General features: G+C 44.6%; 11 protein-coding genes and 1 non-coding gene across 13 annotated transcripts; 2 read left to right on the forward strand and 10 right to left on the reverse strand.

Annotated features, from left to right (window-relative positions):
* Nucleotides 1-3: 3 nt before the first annotated feature.
* Nucleotides 4-2,106, reverse strand: LOC136195643 (protein IWS1 homolog). The gene is made up of 11 exons (XM_065985031.1): nt 1,653-2,106; nt 1,424-1,597; nt 1,342-1,375; nt 1,148-1,295; nt 1,017-1,099; nt 914-965; nt 783-860; nt 608-725; nt 438-552; nt 327-389; nt 4-280 (listed from the first exon to the last, which is right to left on the reverse strand). The coding sequence occupies exons 1-11, from the start codon at nt 2,080-2,082 to the stop codon at nt 49-51; spliced, it is 1,527 nt and encodes a 508-aa protein (XP_065841103.1). The 5' UTR covers nt 2,083-2,106; the 3' UTR covers nt 4-48.
* An 11-nt stretch (nt 2,107-2,117) lies between these two features.
* On the reverse strand, nt 2,118-3,684 carry LOC136195649 (glycogenin-1-like). Its single transcript, XM_065985036.1, has 6 exons — nt 3,519-3,684; nt 3,127-3,464; nt 2,950-3,076; nt 2,724-2,898; nt 2,575-2,667; nt 2,118-2,367 (listed from the first exon to the last, which is right to left on the reverse strand). Exons 1-6 carry the CDS (start codon nt 3,680-3,682, stop codon nt 2,188-2,190), a joined length of 1,077 nt encoding a protein of 358 aa, XP_065841108.1. The 5' UTR covers nt 3,683-3,684; the 3' UTR covers nt 2,118-2,187.
* A 68-nt stretch (nt 3,685-3,752) lies between these two features.
* On the reverse strand, nt 3,753-5,282 carry LOC136195651 (ras-related GTP-binding protein A-like). Its single transcript, XM_065985039.1, has 9 exons — nt 5,217-5,282; nt 5,054-5,153; nt 4,920-4,986; nt 4,646-4,868; nt 4,504-4,599; nt 4,335-4,457; nt 4,190-4,281; nt 4,026-4,141; nt 3,753-3,977 (listed from the first exon to the last, which is right to left on the reverse strand). The coding sequence occupies exons 1-9, from the start codon at nt 5,226-5,228 to the stop codon at nt 3,871-3,873; spliced, it is 936 nt and encodes a 311-aa protein (XP_065841111.1). The 5' UTR covers nt 5,229-5,282; the 3' UTR covers nt 3,753-3,870.
* On the forward strand, nt 5,137-6,602 carry LOC136195646 (protrudin-like). The gene has a single exon (XM_065985034.1). The coding sequence runs from the start codon at nt 5,372-5,374 to the stop codon at nt 6,497-6,499; it is 1,128 nt and encodes a 375-aa protein (XP_065841106.1). The 5' UTR covers nt 5,137-5,371; the 3' UTR covers nt 6,500-6,602.
* On the reverse strand, nt 6,497-7,460 carry LOC136195654 (SPRY domain-containing protein 7-like). The gene is made up of 5 exons (XM_065985042.1): nt 7,321-7,460; nt 7,148-7,264; nt 6,928-7,088; nt 6,771-6,873; nt 6,497-6,722 (listed from the first exon to the last, which is right to left on the reverse strand). The coding sequence occupies exons 1-5, from the start codon at nt 7,415-7,417 to the stop codon at nt 6,625-6,627; spliced, it is 576 nt and encodes a 191-aa protein (XP_065841114.1). The 5' UTR covers nt 7,418-7,460; the 3' UTR covers nt 6,497-6,624.
* On the reverse strand, nt 7,424-8,637 carry LOC136195650 (uncharacterized). The gene has a single exon (XM_065985037.1). The coding sequence runs from the start codon at nt 8,493-8,495 to the stop codon at nt 7,506-7,508; it is 990 nt and encodes a 329-aa protein (XP_065841109.1). The 5' UTR covers nt 8,496-8,637; the 3' UTR covers nt 7,424-7,505.
* Nucleotides 8,638-8,747: 110 nt separating this feature from the next.
* On the reverse strand, nt 8,748-11,367 carry LOC136195644 (serine/threonine-protein kinase PAK 3-like). Its single transcript, XM_065985032.1, has 17 exons — nt 11,131-11,367; nt 10,990-11,075; nt 10,837-10,911; nt 10,680-10,770; nt 10,569-10,630; nt 10,420-10,521; nt 10,345-10,372; nt 10,227-10,289; nt 10,108-10,171; nt 10,006-10,054; nt 9,821-9,958; nt 9,680-9,772; nt 9,532-9,631; nt 9,369-9,484; nt 9,239-9,319; nt 9,052-9,189; nt 8,748-9,001 (listed from the first exon to the last, which is right to left on the reverse strand). The coding sequence occupies exons 1-17, from the start codon at nt 11,273-11,275 to the stop codon at nt 8,915-8,917; spliced, it is 1,518 nt and encodes a 505-aa protein (XP_065841104.1). The 5' UTR covers nt 11,276-11,367; the 3' UTR covers nt 8,748-8,914.
* Nucleotides 11,368-11,508: 141 nt separating this feature from the next.
* Nucleotides 11,509-11,580, reverse strand: Trnae-uuc (transfer RNA glutamic acid (anticodon UUC)). Its single transcript has one exon. It is a non-coding gene; the product is annotated as a tRNA-Glu (tRNA).
* A 110-nt stretch (nt 11,581-11,690) lies between these two features.
* Nucleotides 11,691-12,500, reverse strand: LOC136195653 (F-box only protein 36-like). The gene is made up of 2 exons (XM_065985041.1): nt 12,201-12,500; nt 11,691-12,144 (listed from the first exon to the last, which is right to left on the reverse strand). The coding sequence occupies exons 1-2, from the start codon at nt 12,498-12,500 to the stop codon at nt 11,767-11,769; spliced, it is 678 nt and encodes a 225-aa protein (XP_065841113.1). The 3' UTR covers nt 11,691-11,766.
* Nucleotides 12,501-12,531: 31 nt separating this feature from the next.
* On the reverse strand, nt 12,532-13,599 carry LOC136195652 (signal recognition particle receptor subunit beta-like). The gene is made up of 6 exons (XM_065985040.1): nt 13,481-13,599; nt 13,332-13,429; nt 13,121-13,284; nt 12,927-13,057; nt 12,821-12,875; nt 12,532-12,766 (listed from the first exon to the last, which is right to left on the reverse strand). Exons 1-6 carry the CDS (start codon nt 13,527-13,529, stop codon nt 12,565-12,567), a joined length of 699 nt encoding a protein of 232 aa, XP_065841112.1. The 5' UTR covers nt 13,530-13,599; the 3' UTR covers nt 12,532-12,564.
* LOC136195645 (rhomboid-related protein 4-like) lies at nt 13,562-14,869 on the forward strand. Its single transcript, XM_065985033.1, has 2 exons — nt 13,562-14,609; nt 14,665-14,869. The coding sequence occupies exons 1-2, from the start codon at nt 13,574-13,576 to the stop codon at nt 14,778-14,780; spliced, it is 1,152 nt and encodes a 383-aa protein (XP_065841105.1). The 5' UTR covers nt 13,562-13,573; the 3' UTR covers nt 14,781-14,869.
* LOC136195636 (E3 ubiquitin-protein ligase TRIP12-like) lies at nt 14,778-24,093 on the reverse strand. Of its 2 annotated transcripts, none has more exons than XM_065985024.1 (68): nt 23,903-24,093; nt 23,710-23,763; nt 23,585-23,660; nt 23,251-23,528; nt 23,074-23,195; nt 23,002-23,022; nt 22,863-22,952; nt 22,721-22,813; nt 22,581-22,669; nt 22,468-22,533; nt 22,383-22,418; nt 22,236-22,331; nt 22,089-22,181; nt 21,983-22,036; nt 21,817-21,924; nt 21,701-21,769; nt 21,594-21,647; nt 21,423-21,534; nt 21,306-21,373; nt 21,204-21,253; nt 21,121-21,149; nt 21,011-21,075; nt 20,888-20,959; nt 20,749-20,832; nt 20,604-20,702; nt 20,488-20,547; nt 20,402-20,440; nt 20,287-20,348; nt 20,184-20,228; nt 20,009-20,127; nt 19,920-19,961; nt 19,786-19,864; nt 19,586-19,730; nt 19,447-19,525; nt 19,275-19,393; nt 19,106-19,218; nt 18,973-19,057; nt 18,890-18,922; nt 18,771-18,842; nt 18,673-18,719; nt 18,578-18,620; nt 18,439-18,525; nt 18,338-18,385; nt 18,255-18,286; nt 18,172-18,199; nt 18,083-18,120; nt 17,954-18,035; nt 17,816-17,901; nt 17,563-17,762; nt 17,450-17,515; nt 17,322-17,404; nt 17,187-17,271; nt 17,079-17,139; nt 16,940-17,024; nt 16,818-16,886; nt 16,668-16,766; nt 16,503-16,617; nt 16,396-16,455; nt 16,239-16,342; nt 16,113-16,190; nt 15,974-16,060; nt 15,805-15,915; nt 15,699-15,752; nt 15,532-15,645; nt 15,434-15,482; nt 15,334-15,379; nt 15,179-15,282; nt 14,778-15,120 (listed from the first exon to the last, which is right to left on the reverse strand). In XM_065985024.1, the coding sequence occupies exons 1-68, from the start codon at nt 23,965-23,967 to the stop codon at nt 14,924-14,926; spliced, it is 5,493 nt and encodes a 1,830-aa protein (XP_065841096.1). In that variant the 5' UTR covers nt 23,968-24,093; the 3' UTR covers nt 14,778-14,923. The 2 variants fall into 2 exon arrangements, with proteins under 2 accessions (XP_065841096.1, XP_065841095.1); XM_065985023.1 differs by having other exon boundaries at nt 23,002-23,028.
* Nucleotides 24,094-24,117: the final 24 nt, after the last annotated feature.

The following is a 24,117-nucleotide window of genomic DNA, read 5'->3' on the forward strand; positions in this document are numbered from 1 at the left end:
GGGCAGGGTGATATAGGTGATATTAGGTTACAACTACAACTTTCTAAATCACTTAAAACCCCCAAGGAGATTAACCCGAAGCGCCGAGCCACCAGAGTGCCGTTTCTTCTGCTTCTCCTGAAACTGCTTCAGTATCTTTTCCTGTCGATCCTCGCCCCGTTTGACCACCCTAGAAGTCCCAGCATCGACGATAGACTGAGGCCGAATGACGTAATCACGAACGGAAGGCATGGGAACGCGAGCGCGCGGACACCAGCCAGGATCACCCGGTTTCGAAGCACTAAAAATAAAAAAATGACTCCCTAATCATCTTTGTTTTTTTTTACCTTGATTGTTCTTCTCTCATAGCGCTCTCTATACTCTTTCTCCGCATCGAATCGTTGCCCGAACTAAATAGAGAACGTAGATATAGGAGAAGATAAGGGGCGCGTTCGAACCTGAGACGACGACGCGTCTGCTGCGATCTTCTGGAGTGATCAAGTTCCTCTCGTTCTTCACGTGTCAATTCTTTGGGATCGCTCTTTAGACCGAATATGGGTCTAGCCCATTCGTCTGCATAGAACGAGGATTATGACGTATTCTGTTTTTTTTTTTGATGAGAACGCACGGATTATTTTTTCCGCTAGGCGCTTGTTTGCTTGCGTTTCGCGCGGATGTCGATAGAGTAGCATGACGGCTTTGCCAATGCAACTGTCCTTGAGGAGATCGCGATCCAAACTACCCATCTTTTATAGGAGAAAATTTTAATTTTTTTTTTCAAGAGAAGATAGTCGCGTTTTTACCTGCTCCAAAATTCGTAGTAATCCCTCTCGAATTTTCACGTAGGGAAGACTCCGATTGGGCAAAGGAGCTAGCCAATTCTGAAAACGCGAAAATACTTAAATATTAGGTGGAATTTGATTGGCTGGCTTACCGTTATAACAGGAAGAACGTCGTGATCAAGAAATTCAGTACGAAGATCAGCACTAAGAAAAAAATATTAATTAAATAATTAATTATTTTATTTGGTACACTACTTGCTCAATTGACGGATAACTTCCGGAAGAAGTGCCACCGTTTTTAAAGTGGGTTTTCCTTCTCTATTCGCTTGCCTATCGCTCTAATAATTCCTCTGAGTTTATTTTTTGAGTTAGTTTGGTTTTTTTACTTCTACGGCTTCAGACATTTGGTGGATGAATCGCTCGACCATCTGCTCGCGCGCGTTAACGACGTCGATTCCCGTTTTGCGACGAGAACGACTTCGTTCGCGTTTCTTCTGCTGCATCATCATGTCGAAATCCGACAAGGGTTTCGACCTGGAATTATTGAAAAATCAAGTCATTTTTTAAAAAATTCACATACTTTTCCTCTGTTTCAGATCCACTAGAGTCAGCCCCTAAAAAATAATATATATATAATTATATAATATTTGATGTTGTCTTACTTTTCTTTCTCTTTTTCTTCTGTCCATCTCCCGTAGTAGAAGTTTCGCCTTTTTTCTTTCGTCTCGCTTTCTTCTTCCGTGGCACATCCGCGTCTTCGACTATCGACTCGTCGCTGCTCGTACCACCGAATATATTCGCCATCAACGTTTTCTCGCCGCCCTCATTAGCCCCAACTAAGGCAAAAGATAAAAAAATCGATTTAATTATAATTAATTAATTAATTAATACCTGGCGATTTTGGACGAGTTTCTTCGGGATTTTCCTCTTCTTCGTCGTCACTCACCATTCGTTTTGGTTTTTTCGGTGATTTTTCCTCCTCCTCGTCGTCGTCATCATCGAGAATTCTTCTCTTTCCTGCTCCGCTTCTTCGTTCGTTTTCCTCTTCGCTTTGTTTCGCTACTTCCACGGCTGCCGACAATCTCGTCGCTTTTATCGTCTCTTCGTCGTTTTCTGAGTCTGATTCGGAGTCGAGAAACGTTGGCGCTGGCGCTGCGGCTTGCCGCGCTTCCTGCGACGTCTTGTTCCCTCGAACGAGGCCCTGCTCGGCCAGCGATTGCTCCAAGTCGAGCGCCACGTCGAGAATCGAATTCTCGTCGGGCGCGACGGCGACGTCGGGATCCTGATCAGCGTGTTCGTCGATGAGTTTCTTCAAATCCATGGCGAAGACTTCGCAAGCGCATACGGGACAATACGCGCGCAAACAACCCGTATATTATTTAACACAAAACCTAATCAAACAAAAAAGATAATCTTTTTTTACAAACTAAGCACTCGTTTCTGCTTCATCTGTGATTGACGGAGCATCAGTAGTCTCTGTGGAAGCTGTAGTCTCTGTGGAATTGATGAGACTGTCGATGTGTTGCTGGATCCTGTCAAAGCTATCTCTTCCCATATAATCAATCTGTCCCTGTTCCCACGAAGCTCTCCACGCCTCTGATTCCGCCTGGGGATCAAAAGTAACTTCATCGCTGCTCATTTCACTATCACTTATAGGCAAATCCTCAAACGTCGACAAGACTTGAGGCTGCGTAGAACTAGAAACGGGTAACCCAGTCCGCCCATCGTCGAAATCACGACGCGGGCTGCCAGAAAGCGGCGAAGGCGACGAAGGAGGCGGCGGCGGCGGAAAAAAAGAGAATCGAACACTAACCTCAGGTAATGGTTCAGAGGGATCCGGATATGGACCGGAACTAACATATGGAGGAGACAGAGGCGGAGTTGGTGGAGTCAATACAAGATAAGGCTAAAAAAAAAAAAAATATATATATATATATGCTACATAAGGATGATTCGTAATACCGATGGTATTTCTGTTATGTAGATGTTCCACCAGATGTTGAGGAATTTTCTGACGGGTTCTTGCGTTGTCGCTGTTCCCGGACAGAGGATCACTTGATCTGCGGCGGTGCTGTAGCTGTGATGCCACGGCTTGATCGAACCGATAAAATGAATAATCCGAACGTCACTCCCAAATCTAAAAAAATCTTAATAATAGAACATAAAATAATTAAATATTTTGAATTACCGTTTGAGAGCCGGTGCATAACTATAACTCGTACTCACAGTCAAATTGTATACGAAAGGAAGACGGTGGGATGGATCGGAGCACGCCCAGTTGCTCCAAAAAGAATTCAAAAGTCCCTGATCCCCACCTAAGAAGTCCCTCACATAAGACGAGTCCCCGGATAAAAGAATACCCTACCATCAAAACTTCCGAGTTTTTTCGCGTGTTCGAGCAAAGCCCTGTACGTGCTTCGATCCGGTTTGAAGACGAAAACTCCCGAATTGAAGCAGTCCGGCCATCCGACGTCGGGCGCCGCCGATAATTCGGGTCGATCGAAGAGATCGTCGACGTTGCGAACAACGAGCGTATCAGCGTCGAGAAAGACGCATTTATTGAACTGAATCAACGTCCAAGCGTTGATTTTCGTGAACGTGACGCCCAATTCGGGTCGATTGAGTAGACGCAGGTTTTCGGCGTCTTCGCTATCGAGGCGTGGCACTTCCTGGACTAAATTGAAGACGGCGGACAGTTGTTCCCTAGAAAGAGGCGCCGATGTCGTTTCGCGGGGTCCAAAGGCGTCGTGCGCTTACCGACGCTCCTGGCTGACGTCCGAAGTGACGAGAACGGCTAGGGATCGGGTCGTATGGACGCGGTGGAGCGAATGGGCGAGCACTAGAGCTCCCGTAGCGTACGAATCGTTCGTTAGAAGCGTCACGAAGGCTTGATCGGCTACTGCGGGCGTACGAGGAGCCATTGCGAGTCGATCGGAGACGAGATTGACGACGGGAACGAAGGGAATCGCTTTTTCACGTGGGATCTTCGTATCCGGGGACTGGGGACCAGGGGAACTTTTATTCGTAGGGTAATAATACTAGTTCCATACAAAAGCACAGCTGATTTAGACAGGTCAGCACCAGCGGGGTACTCTCTAAGGGAATTTTCTTACACTTGAATAGCGTGTAAAGATGAGGTGGCGGCGCCGTCGATTTTTTCCAAATTTTCAAAATGCTTGCGAGCATTTCGAATATTCACAAGCATAGCAGCGGAAGCTGAAAAAATTCTCCAAAAAAAGCTCTCATATAGGAATTTTTACTCACAGAGAGAGGCATCAGATGTAATGACCATCACATAAGTATTTGATGTGAAAACGTCGACAAAAGCGGCAAATCGAGAATTTCTCACTTCCATGCAGTGAAACTGAGCCTGCAACTTGCTACAACAAAAGTCAATTTTTTTTTATTAGTTATGTATTTGATGGGACCTGCAACTGAGTTTGAATTGCTTGATGATATTGCTAATTTTTTCAAATCTGTGCACGTCACCATGCTTTCTTCTCATTGATTGAGAGATAACCTTGATGGATTATATATATATATATGGATTATATATGTGGGTTGTTTGCTTACCAAAAAGGTTGCTCTTTCAAAAAGGAGAACTTCATCTGCTTCAACTATGCCAGCAAAATGATCTAGATTCGCTTCAAGTTGTTTCACATTAGGAATGAGCTGATAGACTATGGATGACCACGCCTACGAGAAGCAATAGAGACTTTTACCTAATTTATATAAGACTTGCCTTATATAAGGTCTCATCCCAGATTGATGTACTAAAGCAGACACATTGCAAAGGAAGAGACAATTTCTGAAGCTCTTGCTCCCTTTCAGAATAAATCTACAAAACATATAATAATAAATAATATTAATCTTTTTCTCTCTGCCTGGTGTCTTTGGTCTTCTTGCACTAGATCCATCTTGTGGATGAGACAAAAGACTTTCGCCTCGGGCGAGTTCTGCAATATCGCTTCCAAGCACGATTGATAATAATGCATGTCGCGTTCCATTTCGCGACTTTCCACGTCGAAAACGTAGATCAGCACTTCGACATTTTTGAAAATATTATCGCGTTGACTCGTGAAATAATTCTCCATGAAAGCCTCTTGACTAATAAATAAATAAATAAATAAATAAATAAAAAAATTAGGGGTGTATTACCCGCCGCAATCCCATAGATTCAAAACGAGATTGCCAAGGAAACGCACGTGCGAATGTTCGACGTCAACTGCGAGAGAATATACGGGGTCATGTGATGCAATCGTGTTCGAGGGCGGTTTGCGCGATTGTCGTACTCGTTGCGCCGAGTCGGCGCGTGTCGCGCGCGATGTAATTGGCGAATATGATCGATCGCATGCTCGTTTTGCCCGAACCGCTTTTTCCCATGAGAAGAACCTAGCGACGGGAATCGATAATCGTGTCGAGCACTAAGAAATTCTATAGCCGTGCTCGAATAACCTTTTTCTTCATGATTTCGCAGCGACGAGACAAAGGTGTTGTTACTGTGGTGTACGGGGTTTTAACGAAATCACGTGCCGACAGCCCCACGTGCATTCCGGGGATCTCATTTCAAACTCTCTCGAAAAGCGGTGAATGTAGCTCGAAACTTTTCCATGGCGTCGAGAGAGCTCAACATAGACAACGTTATGGACCGAATCGCTTTTCTCCAGCACTCGCAGAGCCACGTTATCGCTCTCGCTCGTCAAATCTACGACGTTACGCACTGGAAATCGCCTCTAAAATCACTCGTCGCTCTTCTATCTAGCTGCATGCTCTGCTTTTTTGCAGAATATCTACTTTCCGCAGCGTTTCTCGCCATACCCGCGATTCTTCTACTCGGCTACGCGAAATCGAAAGTCTACGCGCTCTACCTGCAAGAAGAGACGAAAAAACAAGCTCAACCGCGTTTCAAAGACGAAAAGAAACGCTTTTTGAACGCCTGCAACGAAGACGTCGCAAAATCTCGCGAAAAACTGAAGCAATTTCGCCTCCTCGTGGGCCAAGCCCACGAAATAGCGCAGACTCTCATCTATATGGGAGAAGAAATACGAAATTTGTTTTATTGGAAAAGACCAAGGTGGTCGTTTGGATATTCGCTTGTGGGACTCATTGGTTGGCTTGGCTACGTTTTTGTATCGTGGCGCGTTCCCTTGCTCTTTTGCGTCATATGGCTTTTTACGAGAAATGGAAAAATGATTGAAATTCTTTTTAAGAAGACGGATGTTGCTTCGATTCCCGTTGATTCCGCTTCGGATCTGAGTGGAGACAGTGGAGAAGATCGCGAAAGAACGCCCAAGTCAGATGATGACGATGATGATACCGAAATAAATGAAGATGCCATGCGAAAAAGTCAAGTTCGAATTCAAGATTCATCTGAAAGAAGTGACAGTGAAAACAGTAGTGACAGCGAAACGGAATCTAGAGTACTTTCCGTTGCATCGGAACCGGAAGTAGCAAGGAAGAGACTGTCTGGTTTTTCTCGTTTCCTTCGAAGGCGAAATCGCGGCGATAATGACAACAATGATCACGAAGGAGTTATTTTGAGCGGTTTGAGGTGTTTTCAGTGTACGAGCAAATTGCCACAGTCGCATGAGAATTGTCCTCGTTGTGGCGAGACGTTTTGTTCATCTTGCTGCTGTCATGCCGTGAAGAAGGCGCAGTTCGGAGCGACGGCACCTGGTGCCGCCGAAGAAACTGTTTCCGTGTGTCTAAAGTGTTACATGAGTTTTCAAAGAAGATAACTTGTGAACTATATATTTATATGTCGTTTTGTTTTGTATTGGAGCAGCTGACATACATTATTATCTATGAGATGAGACAAAAAGCAATAAATTTAGAAATGGGGGGCGTGACGCGAGGGCTCCTGTTATAAAATGTTCTTTTCGAACATTATATGTTCGAATCCGTCGGGCGGCGGGTAAGCAAAATCAGCAAAGGCAACGTCAAGAATAGCACCGTCATCAACTATGCGTATTTAGATTGTAGAGACTTGGTGTTTTCACGTGAGCTTACCGTAGAAAATTGGAAAGATTTGACCTCGTATACCAGTCACTGGACACTGGAGTGACTTACCATTGAGAAATAGATTCAGTTCTACGTGGTCATACGAACAGCTCTATACACAAAGATCTCATACTCTCAAGTAGAATAAATATATGTTTTCTCTTACTATTATGTCTCCTTCTCCTGGTAAAGTCTCTATTTTGTGGAGAACTTCGTCGTTGTGGCAAACTGTTCCGTCCGAGCGGAGGACCCAGCTTTGGGAGTCTTTTCCAAGGGGGATGATGTCTAGTTTCGATTTGACGGTCGCTAGGCCGACGCCCCATATGCCTTTGAGTCGAAAGACAAGGGAGGATGGGATTTTTTCGAGTTTTTGGGCTCTTGCTTACCTCCGGATTGGATTTTCATCTCGAAATAGGCTTTGTTTTGGACTATGGGTGCGTTGGCTAATGCGGCTCCTGTTCCGCAGACGCGTTTTCCTCCTTTCACGATCACGCAATCGGGGCCTTTGAGAAGAGCGATACGGATTTTTGCGTTTGTGCCGTTTCTCGTTTTGTCGTACCCATTTTGTTTGAGTCTAGAGTCACTTGAGGCATTTCGTTCAGCGAAATGTGGCCTGGCTCGCGATAGCGAGACCAGAAACGCAGGCAGCAAGACATCGATAATTCAAGCACCCGTACAGTCGACAAAAAATGACCCGTATCGAACGAGCAAAACTACAAAAAAAACAAATCAAAGTTTCTGCTTTTACTGTCTGGCAAATACTTCAATTTCAACCGTTTGAAAATTCTGTTGCCCAGTGAGCCAGTTGGCATCTTTGCCTGGAGGTAAATCATATGTATGACCCCAATTGCTGGAACTGTTTGACTTAGTATTGCTTTGGTCTGCAATAAGAAGGTCGCAACCCCCACCAAAAACAACATGACAAGATGCATTGTGATAGGCGGCATATGCGCTGTTTTTGGTTGAAAATGCTCGAAATGACTGTGATCCCAGGGCGTGGGACACAAATGCAAACAGAAAACTGCTTGTGCTTTGCACATGTTCACCGCTGCTTTTCCAACCAACATTAGTATAGCCACCAAAAATATAGTCGTGTGTTGTTTTAATGACGCTAATGGTGGCACCCTTATTGTCACAGAGAGAATGGAAAGTTGACGCTTGAAAACCATCTCTGGTGCCTCTGTAAATGAGCATCCAGTTCTCAGCTCCAATGCCATCGTCTTGAAGCCATAACGCCAGAACTTCCTGGTACTGACTGTCAGAAGAGACGATGACGCTTTCAGGCAGAACTGGATTTGACGTTGACGTCAGTAACTGAGCAATTGCTTGAATATTGAAAAATTCTGCCTCCAGCTGCAGCCTCCTTCTTGCTACTTTCTTCTCGGGAAAAATGATTTTTCCCGTTCGAAGATAATTCAAAATGTAGCAGAAGTGCGTTGGGTCACGATCGATGAAGTAACTCCCGTCTTCTCCCGGTTTCAAATCGAATCGTCCACTAAACATGGACGCCAGCATCGATTTCGGATCACGCGTAAGCGTCGAAAGACTCGTCATGAAGATCTGACCGCCTATGTTGAGTTTGATGGGGTCAGACGTGAATTTGTGAAGAATGGGAAAATCGTGCTCCATTTTCTCTCGCTCGTCTTTCAGCTTGGCCCTCTCTGTTTCCAGGAGTGTCTGCGTTTTTGTCAAATGCTCATTTATCTCCTTGAAGATGTCGCTGCCCTCTGCCATTCTCTCAAAGCGTGAATTTCACTTTCGCTGGGGGAAAAATGCACGCAGTCGCAATTCAATCACGTGTCCAAGGCAATATACCAAATACCAGAGACACACAATGAAACATTCATATCCGTCTGGCATTAATTACATCTAGTTTTGATTTATTGGTAGCCAGGCTGACGCGAATTCGAGTCTTAACGCGCGCTGGGACCCTTAGCCTCATTCGACATTTTTCTGCGCCGTCGTTATCGCACCCTCAACCAAATATACGGATTTACAAAAGTTCGCAATGCACGACGTGCGACTACACTATATCCTCATACACGACCACATGCAAAAAAAGAACCAAAAAGGGGGGTAAAGAGAGACACCATGAAAGAAAGTACACTATAAGAGACGCAAAGAAAAATTGCAAGCCACTCCCACCCCCTATCTCAACGATTTTTACTCTGCTGCTCCTTCGCAGCCAATATAAGTGGCGTTAGGCTCGGCAAAGGCGCTGCCTTTCTCAGAAAACGATGCTAGATAGAAGAGATATTGAAAAAAGTCTCTAAATATTTTTTCTACTGACTCTTAAGAGTTCTTCAGCTGATGTTCTTCTGTCGACGTCCATCTCTAGGCAACTGGCGAGGAAGTCTCGGAAATCTTCAGATAGACGTTCCGGATGTTGAATTTCTGGAGTGCCATTTGTAGCAATCAGGTAGAGAGCCTAGAAAATCAATAGAGAGGAGAAGAGAGAGAATATAAGTGGATTATACGCGAAGTGGATTCTCATTCAAGTAGGGCGGCTCTCCTTCTACCATCTCAATAGCCATGATACCAAGACTCCAAATGTCAACCTTAGAGAGATTAGATGAGAACCCGGAAGTAGCTACAGATTTTTCCCACCTTTGGTCCATACGCTTTCCGCGTGACGACTTCCGGTGCCATCCAATAGGGCGTTCCGACCATGGTAGAACGTTTGGATTGTTCGGGCGTGATTTGAGCGCAGAACCCAAAGTCAGCTGAAGAAAGAATTAGAGAAAATAAATAATTCTTTTCTGATACTTACTCAGTTTAACGCGACCATCCATTCCAAGAAGAATATTATCGCTTTTGATGTCTCGATGTATGACAGAGTTGGCGTGCAAGAAGCTTAGCGCTTGCAAACACTGAAGAAATAATTAAATAAAATGTTAAGGTCACGCAAGTGCACTTACCTCTCTTGATACTGCAGCAATTTGACCTTCTGACATTACCGTTTCCGTGACAACGTCCGTCAGAGAACCTCCAGCCAAGTACTCCATGACAACCTTAATTTAATTAATTAATTAATTTTAATTGGATTTATTTTTACTTACCCACAGTTCTTCTCCCACCAGAAAACTATCCAAGTAATTAACGATATTAGCGTTCTTGTTCTCTCTCATCACCAGGATTTCATTGATAATCAATTCTTTTTTAGGCTGCTGTTGTAAATTCATCTGCTTGATAGCAACCTATAGAAAAAATTAGAAGTGCGTGAAAAAATTATTAAATAATTTACCTCGTTTCCAGTGGCTAATTCAATAGCAGTGTATACAGTACCAGACGCTCTAAAACAGAAAGTTCAGAAGCTAATTTTCAGAAGGTCAAAATTCTCTCTTACCCCTGCCCTATTTTCTCAAATTTCGTGTACTTTTTCTTAGGATCTCCTACACTAACAATTTGCTCTAAAACAGAGCCAAGGTTATAGTGTCCAAGGAGCGTATACGTATCAATTTATACTTAATTTTGCAACGATTTCCTCATCAGTCATCTTCTGCTTCTTCTTCGTTGCACGCATTTGGGCTATAAGAAATAATAATAAAATCAAATATATAGATATTCCCTTTGTTCTATTTACCTTGTGGCTGTTGTTTCGCTTCAGGCGGCTAAAGAATGTTTATCCAAGGAGTCAACCAATAGAAATCCAACTTGCCTTTTTTGTTGCTTCTGGCCTGGGTGCTACAGGAGGAGCCGCCTCTTCTGCTACAGCAGTTGTAGGTATATCTTTCTTAGGAGGCTGGGGTGCAGCTCGAGCCTAAACAACAGATAAATAATCTATTAATTATTTATGTATTGATTTACTGGTTCGAGATGATCGGGCCTTTGGAAGAGTGACGGGTCAGTCACAGCCACTTTAGGTGGAGCTAATCCAAATTGAATTATGTGTTATTGGAGTGAAGGCTTCTCTTTTACCTGTGGCCTTCTTTGATACTGTCATGTATTTCAGTTCACTTGCTTCGGCGTTCTTTTCCGAGTCGTAGAATTTGAGTACGTCTATGACGGCCTGAAGGGAAGGAAGAGTAGCAAGGGGAATCGTATCCTGCTTCCGGGTGAGATAAGTCTACTCTACCTGAGGATTTTTCTGCTTTTCTGCTAGCGTAATGCCTGAATGCTGGAGAAGTTTCGTCCACGCTTCGGGCATTCCCTATGGGAAGTCGCAATAAGTGCTAATTTGCGGGTGAGGCCCCCTTTTGGGGGATGCGTTGGGGACTCTTTCACTGACCGTGAATTCGCCTGTGTCGGGATCGAAACCGACGTGGACCGTATGTTCGAAGTTTCGCGGCGACGATATGTCAATCTTTCCTTTCGCTGTAAACAATTTTCTTACCCACGCGGCGCGCGGGGTCCCCCTTCTTCTTCTTACCGTCTTTCGACTTTCCAAATAGATTTTTACCGCCTTTCGACTTTTTCTTTTCTTCTCCTTTGAAGAAAGAGGGCATGGAGCCGGTATCGGATTTTTGCATCGATGCGCTGCGCTGGGGCGGCGCTGGGCTCTTGTCGTCAGACATGACGCTCGAATTTTCGTGAAACTGCCGTTTGCTCGTGCGAGTAACGGCTCAAAAGAGGCAACTGCAGATATGAGTAAGGCGTAACCCGTTTGCTTAGCGTGCGTCGATCACATGGTCGAAAACGTACGATTTTCGCTCTTTTCTTTCGACGATGATGCTACGAGTAGAGTGTTTTTGATTCAAAATCTAAAGAGTAAAAAAATTGAGCAAAAAAGAAACAAAAATTTCTGCATCTCCCACACCGGGAATCGAACCCGGGCCACCAGGGTGAAAACCTGGGATCCTAACCACTAGACCATGTGGGACTGCGCTGATTACGAGGGTGAGTGAACTGGTTTTAAATATGGATAGTGAATATATAGAGAGATGGGTCCCACTTACGTAGTCTACCTTAGGCCGCGAATTCCAACCGTTAGTATATATTGTTCAAGTGTACTACCAGTGACTCTCAGCTTTTGCAAGAATAAAATGCTACAGTCTAGTTCTTTTGGCTAATTTCCGCCTTTGTTTTCTGTCAAAAAGGTTACATGATGAGCAGCACTCATCTCCTCTTTCGATACTCTCTTCTCCCTCAGTCTCGCCACTTGCATTCTCAACTTCAATTTATTCGTAAAATAAACTTTCTTCCAGCCAACTTCTCTCGCTAATTCCTTGACCTCATCCGCAACGACCCCGCCCACATTCTGCACATAGAACAATTTTTCCCAAAGGGCATTGGAATGGCAGAGAAGTCGAAAATGTCGACTGACACGCCCCAATTGAAAAAGGGACGTCAAATCGAGATGAACGGCAATTTCATTAATAAAAAGACTCGTTGGCAAACGCGAAAGCCAATCGAGTTCGCCACCTCGAACAATTCGAAGTGCATCCTAGAACCACGCCCCTCTATTAACCCCTCCCCCCTTCAAACAATTAATTAGGGAACCTCTTTCACTTCGACGCCGAAAACGCGTTCGATGTCGCTCAGCATGATCGCGTCGTGGGGAAAGTCTTCGCACGTTGCAACCGACTCGTTTGGCACGGGTTTTTGGCCGTGGCGAAGCGTGAGAACCCACCAGCGAAGAAGGACGCCTTTTTCGGTGACGACGAGCTGGTAGAAGTCCTTGCTCGGCGATTCGGCTTGCGCCGAACGTTCGTAGACTTTGCGCGCCGAGCGGATTTCGATTCGTTCGCGCATTTCGGGCGTTATTGCGGGTTTGTGAATGTCGATGCGACTGTCGGCCATTTTTTTTACGTCTCCCGGACAACTAATTGGCTGAAGCGATCCCGGATGAGGAAAACCTTTATTCTCAAAAGAGGTTCTCTATCCAAGTTTGAACCGGTTTCATATCAGTGTCACTGGTGCATGCGCATTCGGCAAAATTTATAGGACAGCTGATGTGACTAAATTCAAACGGTTTTCCTTGTTTACCTATAAAGGCATTTTTATCTGGCGATTTTGTATTGTCAATTCCCTCCAACGCAGCAGAGCGAGTCACGCGAAGAGCATCTCTAAAAATGCACATAATTCATAATAAATTTAACTAATTAATAAAATAGACTCACATTTCCTTTTCAAGCAATGATTTAATAACAGCTTGAGATTTAGCTGTTGGCATATCTAATCACAAGATATATATATATACATAAGTCTTAGTTCTAAGAAATCCACCTTGCTTGTTGCAAGCCAATAGTAAGGGAATTCGATTCCCTCCAAAAAAGGCATCCGCCAAAATATCGTAGACAAGTTCGGCAACATCGCGTCCTTCTAAATTGGCACTATCAATGACCAGGACTATTCCTCTATGAATAGAGTAAGATTCTTCTCAAAAATAATTTTTCACGTTTGAAATTGTTTTTTTTTACCTTACGCCGTCTTTGTACTGATCGAGAACGTGCGATCGGACTCTCTCGTGACCAGGAATGTCGACTAGTTCAGCTATTTGTTCTTTATTTCCGAGTTTGATTGCGAGACTTCCTTTGTTCTCCTTTATCGACGTCTGGGTCTTCGCTTCCTTGCCCGAAACGAGCTAATGTAACGTATTCGAGCTGGTGGAGTGACGCTTTGGCGACTTACGCGTAGAAACATTTTCGTTTTTCCCGAATCGTTGAGACCAACGAAAAGGATTCGATTTCCGCGCTTCTGTCGACCGTAGACGCATCTCGTTAGGCCCACTAGACTAAGCGATTAAAGGCGTGTAGACGAGCGTCAACGGTGAGACGTACACGTAAGGAGAACTACCAGTACGGCGACGAGGATCGCCACGAGTTCCATCTCGTCGCGTAGGAGTGCGCGATTCTACGCGATAATACGCGACAATGTTCTTTCCGCGAAGAGGAGGTCGCCACTGGCGCGGCGGCGGCGGCTACGGCGGCGGCTACGGTCGCGGCTACGGTCGTCGTCGCAGCGCCGGCTTGGGAGTCTTTCTTCTCGCCGCGCAAATCCTCCAAATGGGAGTCCAGCACATTCCGCCCGTCACACTCGGAATCGTCGCCGCAAATGCGTCCGTCTACCTCGGTCTCCTGCGTCGATTTCGATTGATACGCGTGCCGAGCATCAAGGAAGCGTGCGTGAGCGCCTTTCACGTTTGGCACAAAGGCCAATGGTCGCGTCTCATCTGGGCCGCCTTTTTGCACGCCGACGAGTGGCATCTCTACTACAACATGGCCTCGTTTCTATGGAAAGGCCGCTCGTTAGAACCGCGCATGGGCAGCGGCCGATTTCTCTACCTCATCGCCGTTTTCACCGTTTTGACGAGCGCGACGCTCGTCGCATTGAATCTCATCGCCGTCGACGCTCTCTCCCAGCCCCATTATTACACTGACTGTGCCGTCGGCTTTTCCGCTGTTCTATTCGCTCTCAAAATTCTAACGACGTTCGACATGCCGCCTAGCGCGCGCACGTCCATCATGGGTTTCATTGTCGTGCCGACGCGATACGCCTGTTGGGTCGAATTAGTCGTCACGTCGCTTCTCTTTCCGAACGTCTCCTTCCTCGGTCATCTCGCCGGAATTCTCGTCGGACTCGCTTACGTGAAAGGCCCGTTACGAAATCTCATGTTCGGTTTATTTCCGGATTTTGGGGCGAGGGCGTGGCAACCAGCTCGCACCACGACTACTACGAGAAGTAGTGGAACTGTTGGGGGCGTGGCACCAGGTGAAGAGGATAGTCCTGAAGTGCAAGCTGCTATTGCTGCGAGTTTGCGTGCCGAGCAATCGCCGAGACTTCGACCGTTGACCCAGAGACGAAATCGGTCGCAAACTTCTTCCCGGATGGCTGACCCGGATAATTCTGACGATCCTGAACTGCAAAAAGCAATTAAAGAGAGTCTCAAAGAAAGTTCACAGACACCTGGTTAGTTTAGCTTTATATTGATATTTATTTATTTATTTATTTATTTATTTATTAGTGGAACCGTCTGCTCCTCCTGAAGATCTGATGTCCAATGAAGAGAGTGGGCCAATTGGATGGGATCCAGACATTGTTAGACATGCTAGATTGGCTCGCTTTGATCGGACGTCCTAATGCTTTTAGTTTTGATTGCTAGATAGAGGTTCTTCTATTCTACGTAATAGAATTTTAAACGCAAACTGAAAATAAAGTCGAGGATCACACCCCCACGTGCTATAAGTTACGAAGAAACGATTAGCTAAAGACTTACGCTCGCTTCATGACAGATGAAAAGAGTGCTGCCCTTCGAGAGCAGCCTGTTTCAGCTTGGCAGTCATCGTCGCTTTGGACGAGTAATCAGGCAATTTCAGATAGTTTACGCACGTCATCACGGACGGGAGAAAGTCGTCGGGATTCAGCGGCGGTTCAATTGTTTTTCTCACTATTGTTAGCGGCGGATTGAGGCTTCGAAAGCCTGAAGAAGAAAAACGAAGCGATAAAAGGAGAGACAAAGGCGAGAATTCGTTGACTACCTCCAACGGGAAGATGAGGACAACCAGTGACGAATTGAACAAAGCAACGTCTTTGCATCAAATCATACGAACTCATAATCTCAAAGAGCATTTGAACAGCCCGACTAGGATGAGATTATTACAGGATGTCTGCCTCTTCTACGTTTTTTTCCTACCTATCATGTGTGTAGCCGTGATCGGGGCGACAATTATCAACCAAAACTGCGTGACAATCAATCTAGAACTCAAAGGGGTGAAGAGGGCGTGCAGTCTTACCTCTTATATCCCATTTTTCTTCGTCACTTCCACACAAAAGCAATTCCAACTGAAACAAGCAGATGAATTGACTAGAGGAAATTTCATAATATTCCTACCTCGTGTGGATAGAAAGCACTGAGCGCTGAAAGCGGAAAAACAGACGCAAATCCCTCGCGGAAGGCTTTGAACTGATCGGACACGCCTTCGATGAGAGTCCACCGCCAAACGAGCTGCCCATCAATAGTCTACGCGTTTCCCTACTAAAACGAGACTATGAACTCACCTCTAAATATTCGTCGAGATTTTCTATCGTCACGAGAACGTCTCTGCCGCCGGGCTAGAATAAATAGTGAAGGGATTTTGTAGAAAATGATGAGATTCTGCTCTACTTTGAGCTCGATGTCTCTGTTGCCGGGCAATGTGAAATCCAAATCCAGATCTTCAATTTTGGATTCGTCAATGCGAATTCCATCAATGGCAGCCGCCTTTTCTTCGTCGCTCTACAAAAACACCAGATTTTCGCTATTTTTCGTCTCCGGAAAAAGAAGAATAACGAACGAGAGAGTCATTCGATTCCACGCGACGTTTTTCCATCACGGAACTGCGCAGCTGACAGTACGATTTCGCCAGAACAGGATCAACGTCCTAGAAAGAACGACAGTGTATTTTCACCCTAAATTCATCCAGTCGCGCATACCCAAAGATCTGCTGGAGAAAGGGCTGACTCTTGCCCGAGCATCCACTTATAAAACGGAACGCTAAGTGGAAGATCGACCTAAAGAAAAGCAATAGAAATAAAAAAAATGATCGTGGTTATGTCTACCATTCGAGAGTCCAACATAGACTTAGCCAAAAACTTCCCTAGGAAGCGGAATTGGTCTAGCACGTGGACGAAGAGATCTCTGTCGCCATCAATAGTCATACAAGCTGTTACGAAGACAGAGCTAGAAGAATCGCTATTTAATTGACTCGTTTTATACCGGGAAAGAGTCCACCAGGCGATTTAATGTATAGGCGAGCTCTAGTTTCTTCGGAAGCCGCTATTGAAAGTAGAGTAACGGGGCCAAAGCGTTGGGTTTATTCCTACTTGTTCCCTCAGGCAATTCGTACTCTTCGCCCCGCCACATCTTCAAATCAGCGCGCTGGAGTTCCCTGGAAACGAGAGTGTAGAACTCCAATGTCGGTCCCAAGCCCGTGCCAACCTAAACGGGAAGAAATTAGATTTTTCGCCACGTTGTTCAAGGAGACTTACTTCGTTTGAGAAGCTCACTTCGAGAACGGATCTCGAGCTGCCCAATTCGTTCATTATCGCCTCAGCTTGCCTCAGGATTCGAGTACGAGACACAGCTCTCTGTGAAAACAGTAGAAATGCTGAGACTAAAGTGAGAGAGAGAAACCGAACTTTTCTTTTGTCCAGTCTAGGCACGAATCGATTCGAGGGCTCCCTGCTTGTCAGTTCAGGCTGCTGCTCCTAAAAAATAGATTCTATTAAAAAATAAATATTTCGCTGCGTTTTCTTTTTACCTGAAGTCGTGCCATGGCTCTGTCGCGGTCAAACGCTGAGGAGAAGAACAGCTGTTGACGACATTCAAAAGGAAACAGAAATTGACTAAAAATACGAGATAAATTGCCCCCCCAAAAAAAACAGCGTATGCATTCGTACAAAGACTTCGTCAGATCAACTAGCCACGTTGGAAAATTTCCCGTCATAATGACAAAAGGATCTAATATCCATCAATTATTATTATTATACGTGGAGGGGTAGTCTTGCCTTGGAGTTGGCGAGTCGCTTTCGCCGTCAGTTTGCTGTTCACGAATTCAGACGTCGGTAGAATCTTTCGCCGCACGTCAACCGCCTAAAATAACCCCGTTTGGACAACAGGAATTCAATTCGCCGTCAACACACGTCATAAAGAAGCGGCCACTTGTTATTCAACAGATAAAGAACGCGAAGGAGACACAGAGCGGACGAGGATTTGTCCTTGTGACCTAAACGAAGAATAGAAGAGGCAAAATCGACGCGAAAATTCGTACCTGTATCTTTTCCCGCATGCTGAAGCAAAATATTCATTAGAGACCCATTTTTCTTCACAGTCAAATCTATAGAAGTATAGTTCGAATATTTTTTCGCGTGTCTGATTTCTCACCAGTCGAATCAACGCGTTTGAGAAGCGGAACAGGGCGTTCGGCGACGGTGTTCGCTGGCGCTTTCGCCGCTTTCCGCCAGCCCCGTCCAGCACGCGATTTTCTCTTACTCGAGCGCGTTCGGGGCGATCGCGTCGCCGTGGAGCTTCCAGCAACTGCGACATCTTCTAGTTCTTTCTCTAAAATATCCGTTGGTCTATAGCTGAGGAGATATGTGGATGAAATCGTAGGGTATTGGTGATATTGTTTCGTTACCGAATCGTGTGGACTTCCATCCAGATGCTTGCGCGTCCGAGAGGATTGTGCTCGTCACCGGACTCCTCTGACTCCTCATCTCGTCTCTGAGAAGGAGGGAGGCGGTGTAGATGTCCCTAGACTTTGATTATCTCTTACCTTTCCATACTGTTTCACAGCTTGAAACATTGTCATGGAGTAGGGAAGCAAATGGCCGTTTAGAGTGAATTCCAGCTTATGACTGTGGGGAAATAAAGGCGTTTGCACTTATTGCTGTCGGATGTTTACCTAGTGGGCATGGTTGATGCTCCGTGGACGCCAAATGCCTGCAAAAGCAATAAGAACTCCCGTTTATTAATAAGAAATTACCGACTGACCATGGAATCGTCTATTTCGTCATCAGAACTGGAAATAGAAGAAGTCAAGTAGTAGAAAAATGTAATGTAAAGTGATCTCTTACTCTTCAAGTTCACTAGGATGGCTTTCATCTCCCTAGAAGCGACAAAAATCAGGAAATCAAAAGAAAAGAACTAAAGCCCCTACCTGCTTCGCTTTTGCAAATCCCCGCAAATAGAGATAGCGTTCAATGGTCTAGAACTAAAGCGTGAGACCCATGCCATGCAACGTTCGTTTTGTAAACTAACGTGCACTGAAGCGAGAGGATCGATCCTCACAGGACCGCTTTTCCATTCCTTTAGAGACGCAGCTGAACGATCCCGTTGGAGAAGACACTAACGCCGCAAAAACGTAGCAAGAATTCGTTTCCTAACCCTGCATACTAACCTGTATTTGATGAGTATTGAAAAACTGCATTGTCTGTGATCGTCTGCAAGAAAAAAAGGTTAAGCATCGATAAGCGAAGCATTTTTCGTCGGTACTTTGCCACTGTGGCGCTGCCTGAGGCGTCTTGAACGCGCACTTGGAACTAAAGGGGATAGATTGACTGCAGAACTTTGCATATATATTTTCTTTATACCTGTTCCAGTTGGCTGAGACAGCCTTGCAGTTTTTGAACCAGAGATGAAAGAGCAGATTTGTCGTCACAAACCTGAGTACATAAGAAACAAACGCAACATTTTTTTAATGCTTTTTTACCACAAGATCGGCAGGCAACGGATTTTCAGGCTCCTACATCAACGAATTGCAAGTAAAAAGAAGAAAGGAATAGGAGAACTCACCGGAAGACCGGCGAAGACGTGAAGAAACAATTTGGCTCGAGTGCAGCGTCCAAATTTTTCTCTCGGCACCGACGAAGCCAAAAAACTAAAGAAATTAGTACAAGAATTGAACTAGAAGACCTAAGGGTTATACGTGAGAAGTTGAGGTATTAGTCCACTGTGTAAAATCTCAAATGATGATGCCCCGAGATCGGAATCCACAATGACAGTAAGAATATCTTTCAATGCTTTAGTATTCGACTTTAACTATGAGAGGACACTCTCCTACGCCTTGCTACTATGAGTTTTTACGGGTGACTTACTGTTCCTGCTGGTTTTAGGCCTAAAACGGCTTTTTCCAGTCGAGCCATGACGTCCAATTCAGGACATTCTGCATGGCTATCGTGTTCACTCGAAAAATATTCTTCGTGAAACTTTTTAGCTGAAAGCGATATTTTCGTGATAAAATATTTGACTTGTCTATGATAGGCGCACCTTCTTCAGTTATCCAATTATTAATTTTTTCCTTGTTTTCAACGGCTTGGGTCTTTTCGTCCAACTTCCCTTTCGTTTCCTAGAACCAATGTGTACTCCCCTCCCCCCCCCAGGGAAGAGCAAACAAGGGATCGCGTACCTTTGATTTCTTTCCCTGTTTCTGTCCCTTAAATAAACGCCTAGTACTGGAGGAAGAAGCGGTTGCTGTGGGGCTTCCGCTGGCACCAAACAGAAGCGGACTCGACTCCGATTTGGACCGACTTGTTGCCTCTTTTCCCGTACGCCTTCGGAGCACACACTTGCCGCCTGTTCGCGTGTATCTTCTATATCTATTTTTACCTTCGAGTCATAGGAGGAGAGCCTGTAAATTGGCGTTTTCTTTTGCCTGAAGATGAAGCGCCGTCAATCTCAGTGTCAGCTAATAATTATTAATAGGAGTCTCTCTTTATAATATTGATTGATTCTGAATGTACTTTCGCCGGTTGATGCGAGTTTTTCGATTTGATGCATGACGCCTGGAGAAAATTTCGTATTTTGGGTCTCTGTCTTTTTCAACTCGTACCCTCTCTTCTAAAATGAACTTGGAAGGTGTCCGGAAGTTTCTGTATGAGAATGTTGGCCATCTGAAAGGCGCGCACGACGATTTTCTGATCAGATGAATCCAGCATCGACGCCACGTGGCTTCAAGGAACGAAATTTCGCGCCGCCTTTATATAAGAACACATCACTCGTGGTACCTGGATATGGGATAGTCTCTGAGCAAGTCGCGAAGAACGTCAGCGCTGAAAAGAACCCAACATCCGTGTGCGAGAGAACGATCCACAAACTCAATTCTCTTACCTCGTATAGTAAAACATTCCGAGTATACAATTCAAACACTTGTAGCGAATTCCTGGGCCAGGCTGCAAAGGAAAAAGATACACGTATGCATTAAGATATCCGCGTTTTGATCTACCGATGAATTGTACATGACATAGAGAGGCGGAAAGAGAGCCTAGAAACGAAATCAACTGAAGAAATAGCTCTTGGATTAAAACGTACGCTTGTGAAGGAGGCTACGACGTCAAAATCAGTGGTAAACACAGTTTTTCTGTCGTCGAGCTGAGGAAATAGAAAGGTGCACGGAAGTCAATGTCTAAGGGGGTCTTATTTATTACGGGTTCTTCTTCTTCTTTCGTTGTATTGGGTTCTGTCTGCTTTGGTTCGGTTTGTAGACGTTTTTGAACGGGACGCGCGGTTCCCGTCTCTTCATTGAACTAAAATTCCGCGTTCGAGACGAATTTCTTTTTCTCTATAAAAGACCTGTTGCATCAATTGGAATTCGATCACGTATGTTTGTCCCATGATCGAGAGTTCTACTTCTTCCTCGCCAACCAGATACGCGTTCTGACGTCAATTAGGAATTCGTTTTAATTTCGCGTTTTAAAAATTCGTTTCTTGCCTCGATTGTACGGGTATCGGCGACGTTGTATCTATGCCACAATCCCCCGTCATCTTGCCACTCCCATATCATCTTATTTAAGTGTGAATGCGTGTTGGATTAGGTCTCTATGTGTAGACTAACTTGACTTTGATCGCTCGCCAAAGGGGAGTCCTTCGCGCCGAGGAACGCGTTAACAGAAAACAATCCTGGACAAATAATTAGGGATTAAAAATAATATAAATAATATTTACCGTCCGAAGGCAATTTTGGCAGCATGACACTAAGAATGCGTGTAAGATCAACGCGGAATCAGCTAAGGTAATACGATTATTACCTTATAAGGGAAACCAGTTCGAATAGCTCGCCAGGAGAACGTGATATCAGCTGATAAATATACGCGATTATATTCAAAAAGTAATAATTTTATTTGACAGACTTCAAGTGAGTCTGGAGCGGCATCAATAGGCGTTCCGATGAGGAGATATTGAAGCGTATCGGCCATGTCTATCATCGTCGAAATGACAAGGAAAGAGAGACGGTTAGATGAACGTACTTTGCTTCAGAAGTTGCACAGCCAAAGGGGGACAATTTCCGCACATGACAGTCAACATATGTATGACGGTTGTAAACGTGGATGGAGTGATGATCGGAGGAGACGTGACCACCTAAGAGAAGAGGAAAAAACGTCTTTGGAAGGAGGAGAAGGAGAAGGAGAGACTGTTACAAGTTGCTGAACATTTTTCAGTAGATCACAAGCCGCCAAATCCCGAAGAAATTTCTAGAAGGCACTCATAGAGTCATACGCGTTTATTCATCGTTTTTTTCTTATACTGGATAAGCATGAAGGTTTTCTATGAGACGAGAAAACGATAGGCAGACGCTTTCGACAGATTTCTTGTCCTAAATACAGTTTAGCTAATTTTTCAATTATTTTTTATGAGGATTACGCTGTGATTTAGACGATTGCTCAGAATGACTATGGAGTCGGCCACAAAGCCAAAGTCGTCTTTCGTAACAAACTGGCAACAATTGGCAGACGTGGCCAAAGCGGCTCTCTAAAATAAAAAAATCCCTTAATTATTTATTTATTTAATTTTGGTTGCTAAGCGACACCTGAGCGGCAAGCGAAAAGAAATCCAAATAGAGCAAACACGCATTGATTCCACCCTACGTCGAAAAAAAACACATCATTTTTTAATTAAAATTGAATTTTTCTTACCGCTTGCATGATTGCCTTGGCGTGACGTCGAGATAACATTTCCAAGGCAGTCAACGCTTGTTCCGCTACGTCCATGCACTGGATGACTTGTAGCTAACGGAATTTAGATGCTAAGTGCTATGTACGTTATAAAAAAAGAGTCTCTACTTTGGTTAAGAAAGCTGGAATGGCTTCGATGACGACTGCTGATGATTGGGGCAATGCTTCCATCATGTACGTTAAGGCTCGGCACGCGTGATGCATCTAGGATGGAAGGAAATAGAGAAAGGAGAACGAAGGGACGTGGAGCGCTACAATTTCTAAATTGTGTTCCATTCGCAAGAGATTCACCTATAGAAAGAATTGATTTATTAATTAATTATTATGAAGCGGTTCACACCAGAGCTGGAACCGCCTGTTTGCTCGGAAAACCAGCGAGAGTGTCCTCATTTCCCATCACAAGAAGCTAGAATCAATATTGATTATTAACTTAGAGGAATTCTGTTTCTCTACTTGACACAATTCGATGACGGATTGGAGTTGGAGTCCTTCATCGTGAGCCGCCTCAATTCCATTTATCAATTGAGAAACTTTGCTACCAGCTGCCAAGAAAAAAAATCAAAAATAAATCAATAAGTTTTTAGAAAACTCGCCTCCATGTGACGTCGATCGACTGAGCAAATGAAAACCGCGCGCGCCCAACGCTTCCAATAATTCCGATCGAATTCCCCTCGCTTCAAGCAAAGCTAAAGAGCCAAGATTTCATTGGAGGATACAAGGGAATGGCTATGTAACCGTGAAGACGTCCTAGGTCGTCTTCCGGGTCGCGAGTTGCGCCACCACTGCTTCTAGAATTGCTTGTTCTGCTTGCTGAGCCTTCTTCGGCTAAAATCACATTTTCTCATTAAACGTTTTATTTTTATTGATTCTTTACATCGTTGCGCGTTCTGTTGATCTGGATCTGACGTCACAAGTAAGTTTTTTTCTATTTTTATGTATTTTTTACCTGAACTTCCGCTTGCAACGGGCTGCGATGGCACGGACTCGCCCTCTTCCTCAGACGATAACTCAAAAGGAGCCGATATTGCCACTACATTAGCACTAGGACCTCCGCCACTCTCTCCATCCCTAAAGGAACCCCCTAAACTCATTATCTATTTATTGATTTCTCGTGGATGTGAACCTCTGACTGCAAGCGCAGCCCATTCCTTCTTCCTTCTCCGCCTCCTCCCCGGTTTTACTCTTTGATCCTTTTCCACCCAGTTTGGCAACTTTTTTCGGTGTCTCACTTCCGGTTTTTGTTTGATAAGTCAAAGGACGTTTTCCCTTTTTTCCTTTACGACGTGGCTCCTTGTCGTCGTCGTCGTTGTCGTCGTTGGCAGTTTCTGACTGTGTATCAGTTCGCCGTCGTCGATGCCGTTCTCCCAAATCAGTCACTTCAAGTTTCACTCGTTTTTTCCCCTAGAAATAATAATAAAAATAATTCATTATAAATAAATACATAAATAAATAAATACTCTGATTATATCGGTTTTGTTTGATGAATTTCGTCGTTCTGGAGAACGCGACTTCGAACCAATAGACGCTTCTGACCTTAATTAATTAATTAATTAATTTAATTAAAAGATATTTTTAAAATTACTGTTCCTTCTTGGAAACAGATCCTGATTCTGAAAGCGCAGCTTTACGGCTTAGTCTATCGAGAAAAAAGAAAAAATCCTAGCTTTTCGGAATAAGACAAAGGGGCTCTCTGTTTTTTTTAGGCTCCGCCTACTCGAAAGCTCCCTCTTGGGAGCCTCGATTCGTCTTTGAGCGTCGTAATTGGTTGTTGGTACCTTTCCGAACGTCTCACTGGTTCCTTTTCGTTTGCGTGTGAGATAGATCGGGACCGAGACGACATCGGGTGACGGGATCGAGCGAAAGCGAACGAGTGAACGCGTGCGCCGCGCTGGATTGGGTGTCTGTCGAGTCGCGGAGTCGAGAAAGGCGACGAATCTCGACTTCCACACCGTGGTAATGGCGAGCCAATACGGGACTGATAAATCACGTG

The sequence above is a fragment of the Oscarella lobularis genome, chromosome 14, assembly GCF_947507565.1.
Source record: "Oscarella lobularis chromosome 14, ooOscLobu1.1, whole genome shotgun sequence".
NCBI classification, from domain to species: domain Eukaryota; kingdom Metazoa; phylum Porifera; class Homoscleromorpha; order Homosclerophorida; family Oscarellidae; genus Oscarella; species Oscarella lobularis.

Coding starts and splice junctions, on each gene's coding strand:
- LOC136195651 (XM_065985039.1), bottom strand. Junction 4,869..4,919: donor AATCTATGGGATTGCGGCGG/GTAATACACCCC, acceptor TTTATTTATTAG/TCAAGAGGCTTTCATGGAGA. Junction 4,282..4,334: donor TTGAAAGAGCAACCTTTTTG/GTAAGCAAACAA, acceptor TAATCCATCAAG/GTTATCTCTCAATCAATGAG.
- LOC136195653 (XM_065985041.1), bottom strand. CDS start 12,500: ATGGCCGACAGTCGCATCGACATTCACAAACCCGCAATAACGCCCGAA. Junction 12,145..12,200: donor TCGGCGTCGAAGTGAAAGAG/GTTCCCTAATTA, acceptor GCGTGGTTCTAG/GATGCACTTCGAATTGTTCG.
- LOC136195643 (XM_065985031.1), bottom strand. CDS start 2,082: ATGGATTTGAAGAAACTCATCGACGAACACGCTGATCAGGATCCCGAC. Junction 390..437: donor CAGACGCGTCGTCGTCTCAG/GTTCGAACGCGC, acceptor TTCTCTATTTAG/TTCGGGCAACGATTCGATGC. Junction 281..326: donor ATGAGAGAAGAACAATCAAG/GTAAAAAAAAAC, acceptor TTTTATTTTTAG/TGCTTCGAAACCGGGTGATC.
- LOC136195652 (XM_065985040.1), bottom strand. CDS start 13,529: ATGGAACTCGTGGCGATCCTCGTCGCCGTACTGGTAGTTCTCCTTACG. Junction 13,285..13,331: donor AAACGAAAATGTTTCTACGC/GTAAGTCGCCAA, acceptor ACGTTACATTAG/CTCGTTTCGGGCAAGGAAGC. Junction 12,876..12,926: donor ATTGGCTTGCAACAAGCAAG/GTGGATTTCTTA, acceptor TCTTGTGATTAG/ATATGCCAACAGCTAAATCT.
- LOC136195649 (XM_065985036.1), bottom strand. CDS start 3,682: ATGGCTCCTCGTACGCCCGCAGTAGCCGATCAAGCCTTCGTGACGCTT. Junction 2,899..2,949: donor TATGCACCGGCTCTCAAACG/GTAATTCAAAAT, acceptor AGATTTTTTTAG/ATTTGGGAGTGACGTTCGGA. Junction 2,668..2,723: donor ACATAACAGAAATACCATCG/GTATTACGAATC, acceptor TTTTTTTTTTAG/CCTTATCTTGTATTGACTCC.
- LOC136195644 (XM_065985032.1), bottom strand. CDS start 11,275: ATGTCTGACGACAAGAGCCCAGCGCCGCCCCAGCGCAGCGCATCGATG. Junction 10,631..10,679: donor AGTATCAAAGAAGGCCACAG/GTAAAAGAGAAG, acceptor AATTTGGATTAG/CTCCACCTAAAGTGGCTGTG. Junction 10,055..10,107: donor TTTGAGAAAATAGGGCAGGG/GTAAGAGAGAAT, acceptor TTTCTGTTTTAG/AGCGTCTGGTACTGTATACA.
- LOC136195654 (XM_065985042.1), bottom strand. CDS start 7,417: ATGTCTTGCTGCCTGCGTTTCTGGTCTCGCTATCGCGAGCCAGGCCAC. Junction 7,265..7,320: donor TCTAGACTCAAACAAAATGG/GTACGACAAAAC, acceptor CTCTTCTCAAAG/GCCCCGATTGCGTGATCGTG. Junction 6,723..6,770: donor AATCTTTCCAATTTTCTACG/GTAAGCTCACGT, acceptor AAATACGCATAG/TTGATGACGGTGCTATTCTT.
- LOC136195636 (XM_065985023.1), bottom strand. CDS start 23,967: ATGTCGTCTCGGTCCCGATCTATCTCACACGCAAACGAAAAGGAACCA. Junction 23,196..23,250: donor GGCTGCGCTTGCAGTCAGAG/GTTCACATCCAC, acceptor GGGTTCCTTTAG/GGATGGAGAGAGTGGCGGAG. Junction 15,753..15,804: donor ACAGAGACATCGAGCTCAAA/GTAGAGCAGAAT, acceptor TATTTATTCTAG/CCCGGCGGCAGAGACGTTCT.
- LOC136195645 (XM_065985033.1), top strand. CDS start 13,574: ATGTTCTTTCCGCGAAGAGGAGGTCGCCACTGGCGCGGCGGCGGCGGC. Junction 14,610..14,664: donor AGAAAGTTCACAGACACCTG/GTTAGTTTAGCT, acceptor TTTATTTATTAG/TGGAACCGTCTGCTCCTCCT.
- LOC136195650 (XM_065985037.1), bottom strand. CDS start 8,495: ATGGCAGAGGGCAGCGACATCTTCAAGGAGATAAATGAGCATTTGACA.
- LOC136195646 (XM_065985034.1), top strand. CDS start 5,372: ATGGCGTCGAGAGAGCTCAACATAGACAACGTTATGGACCGAATCGCT.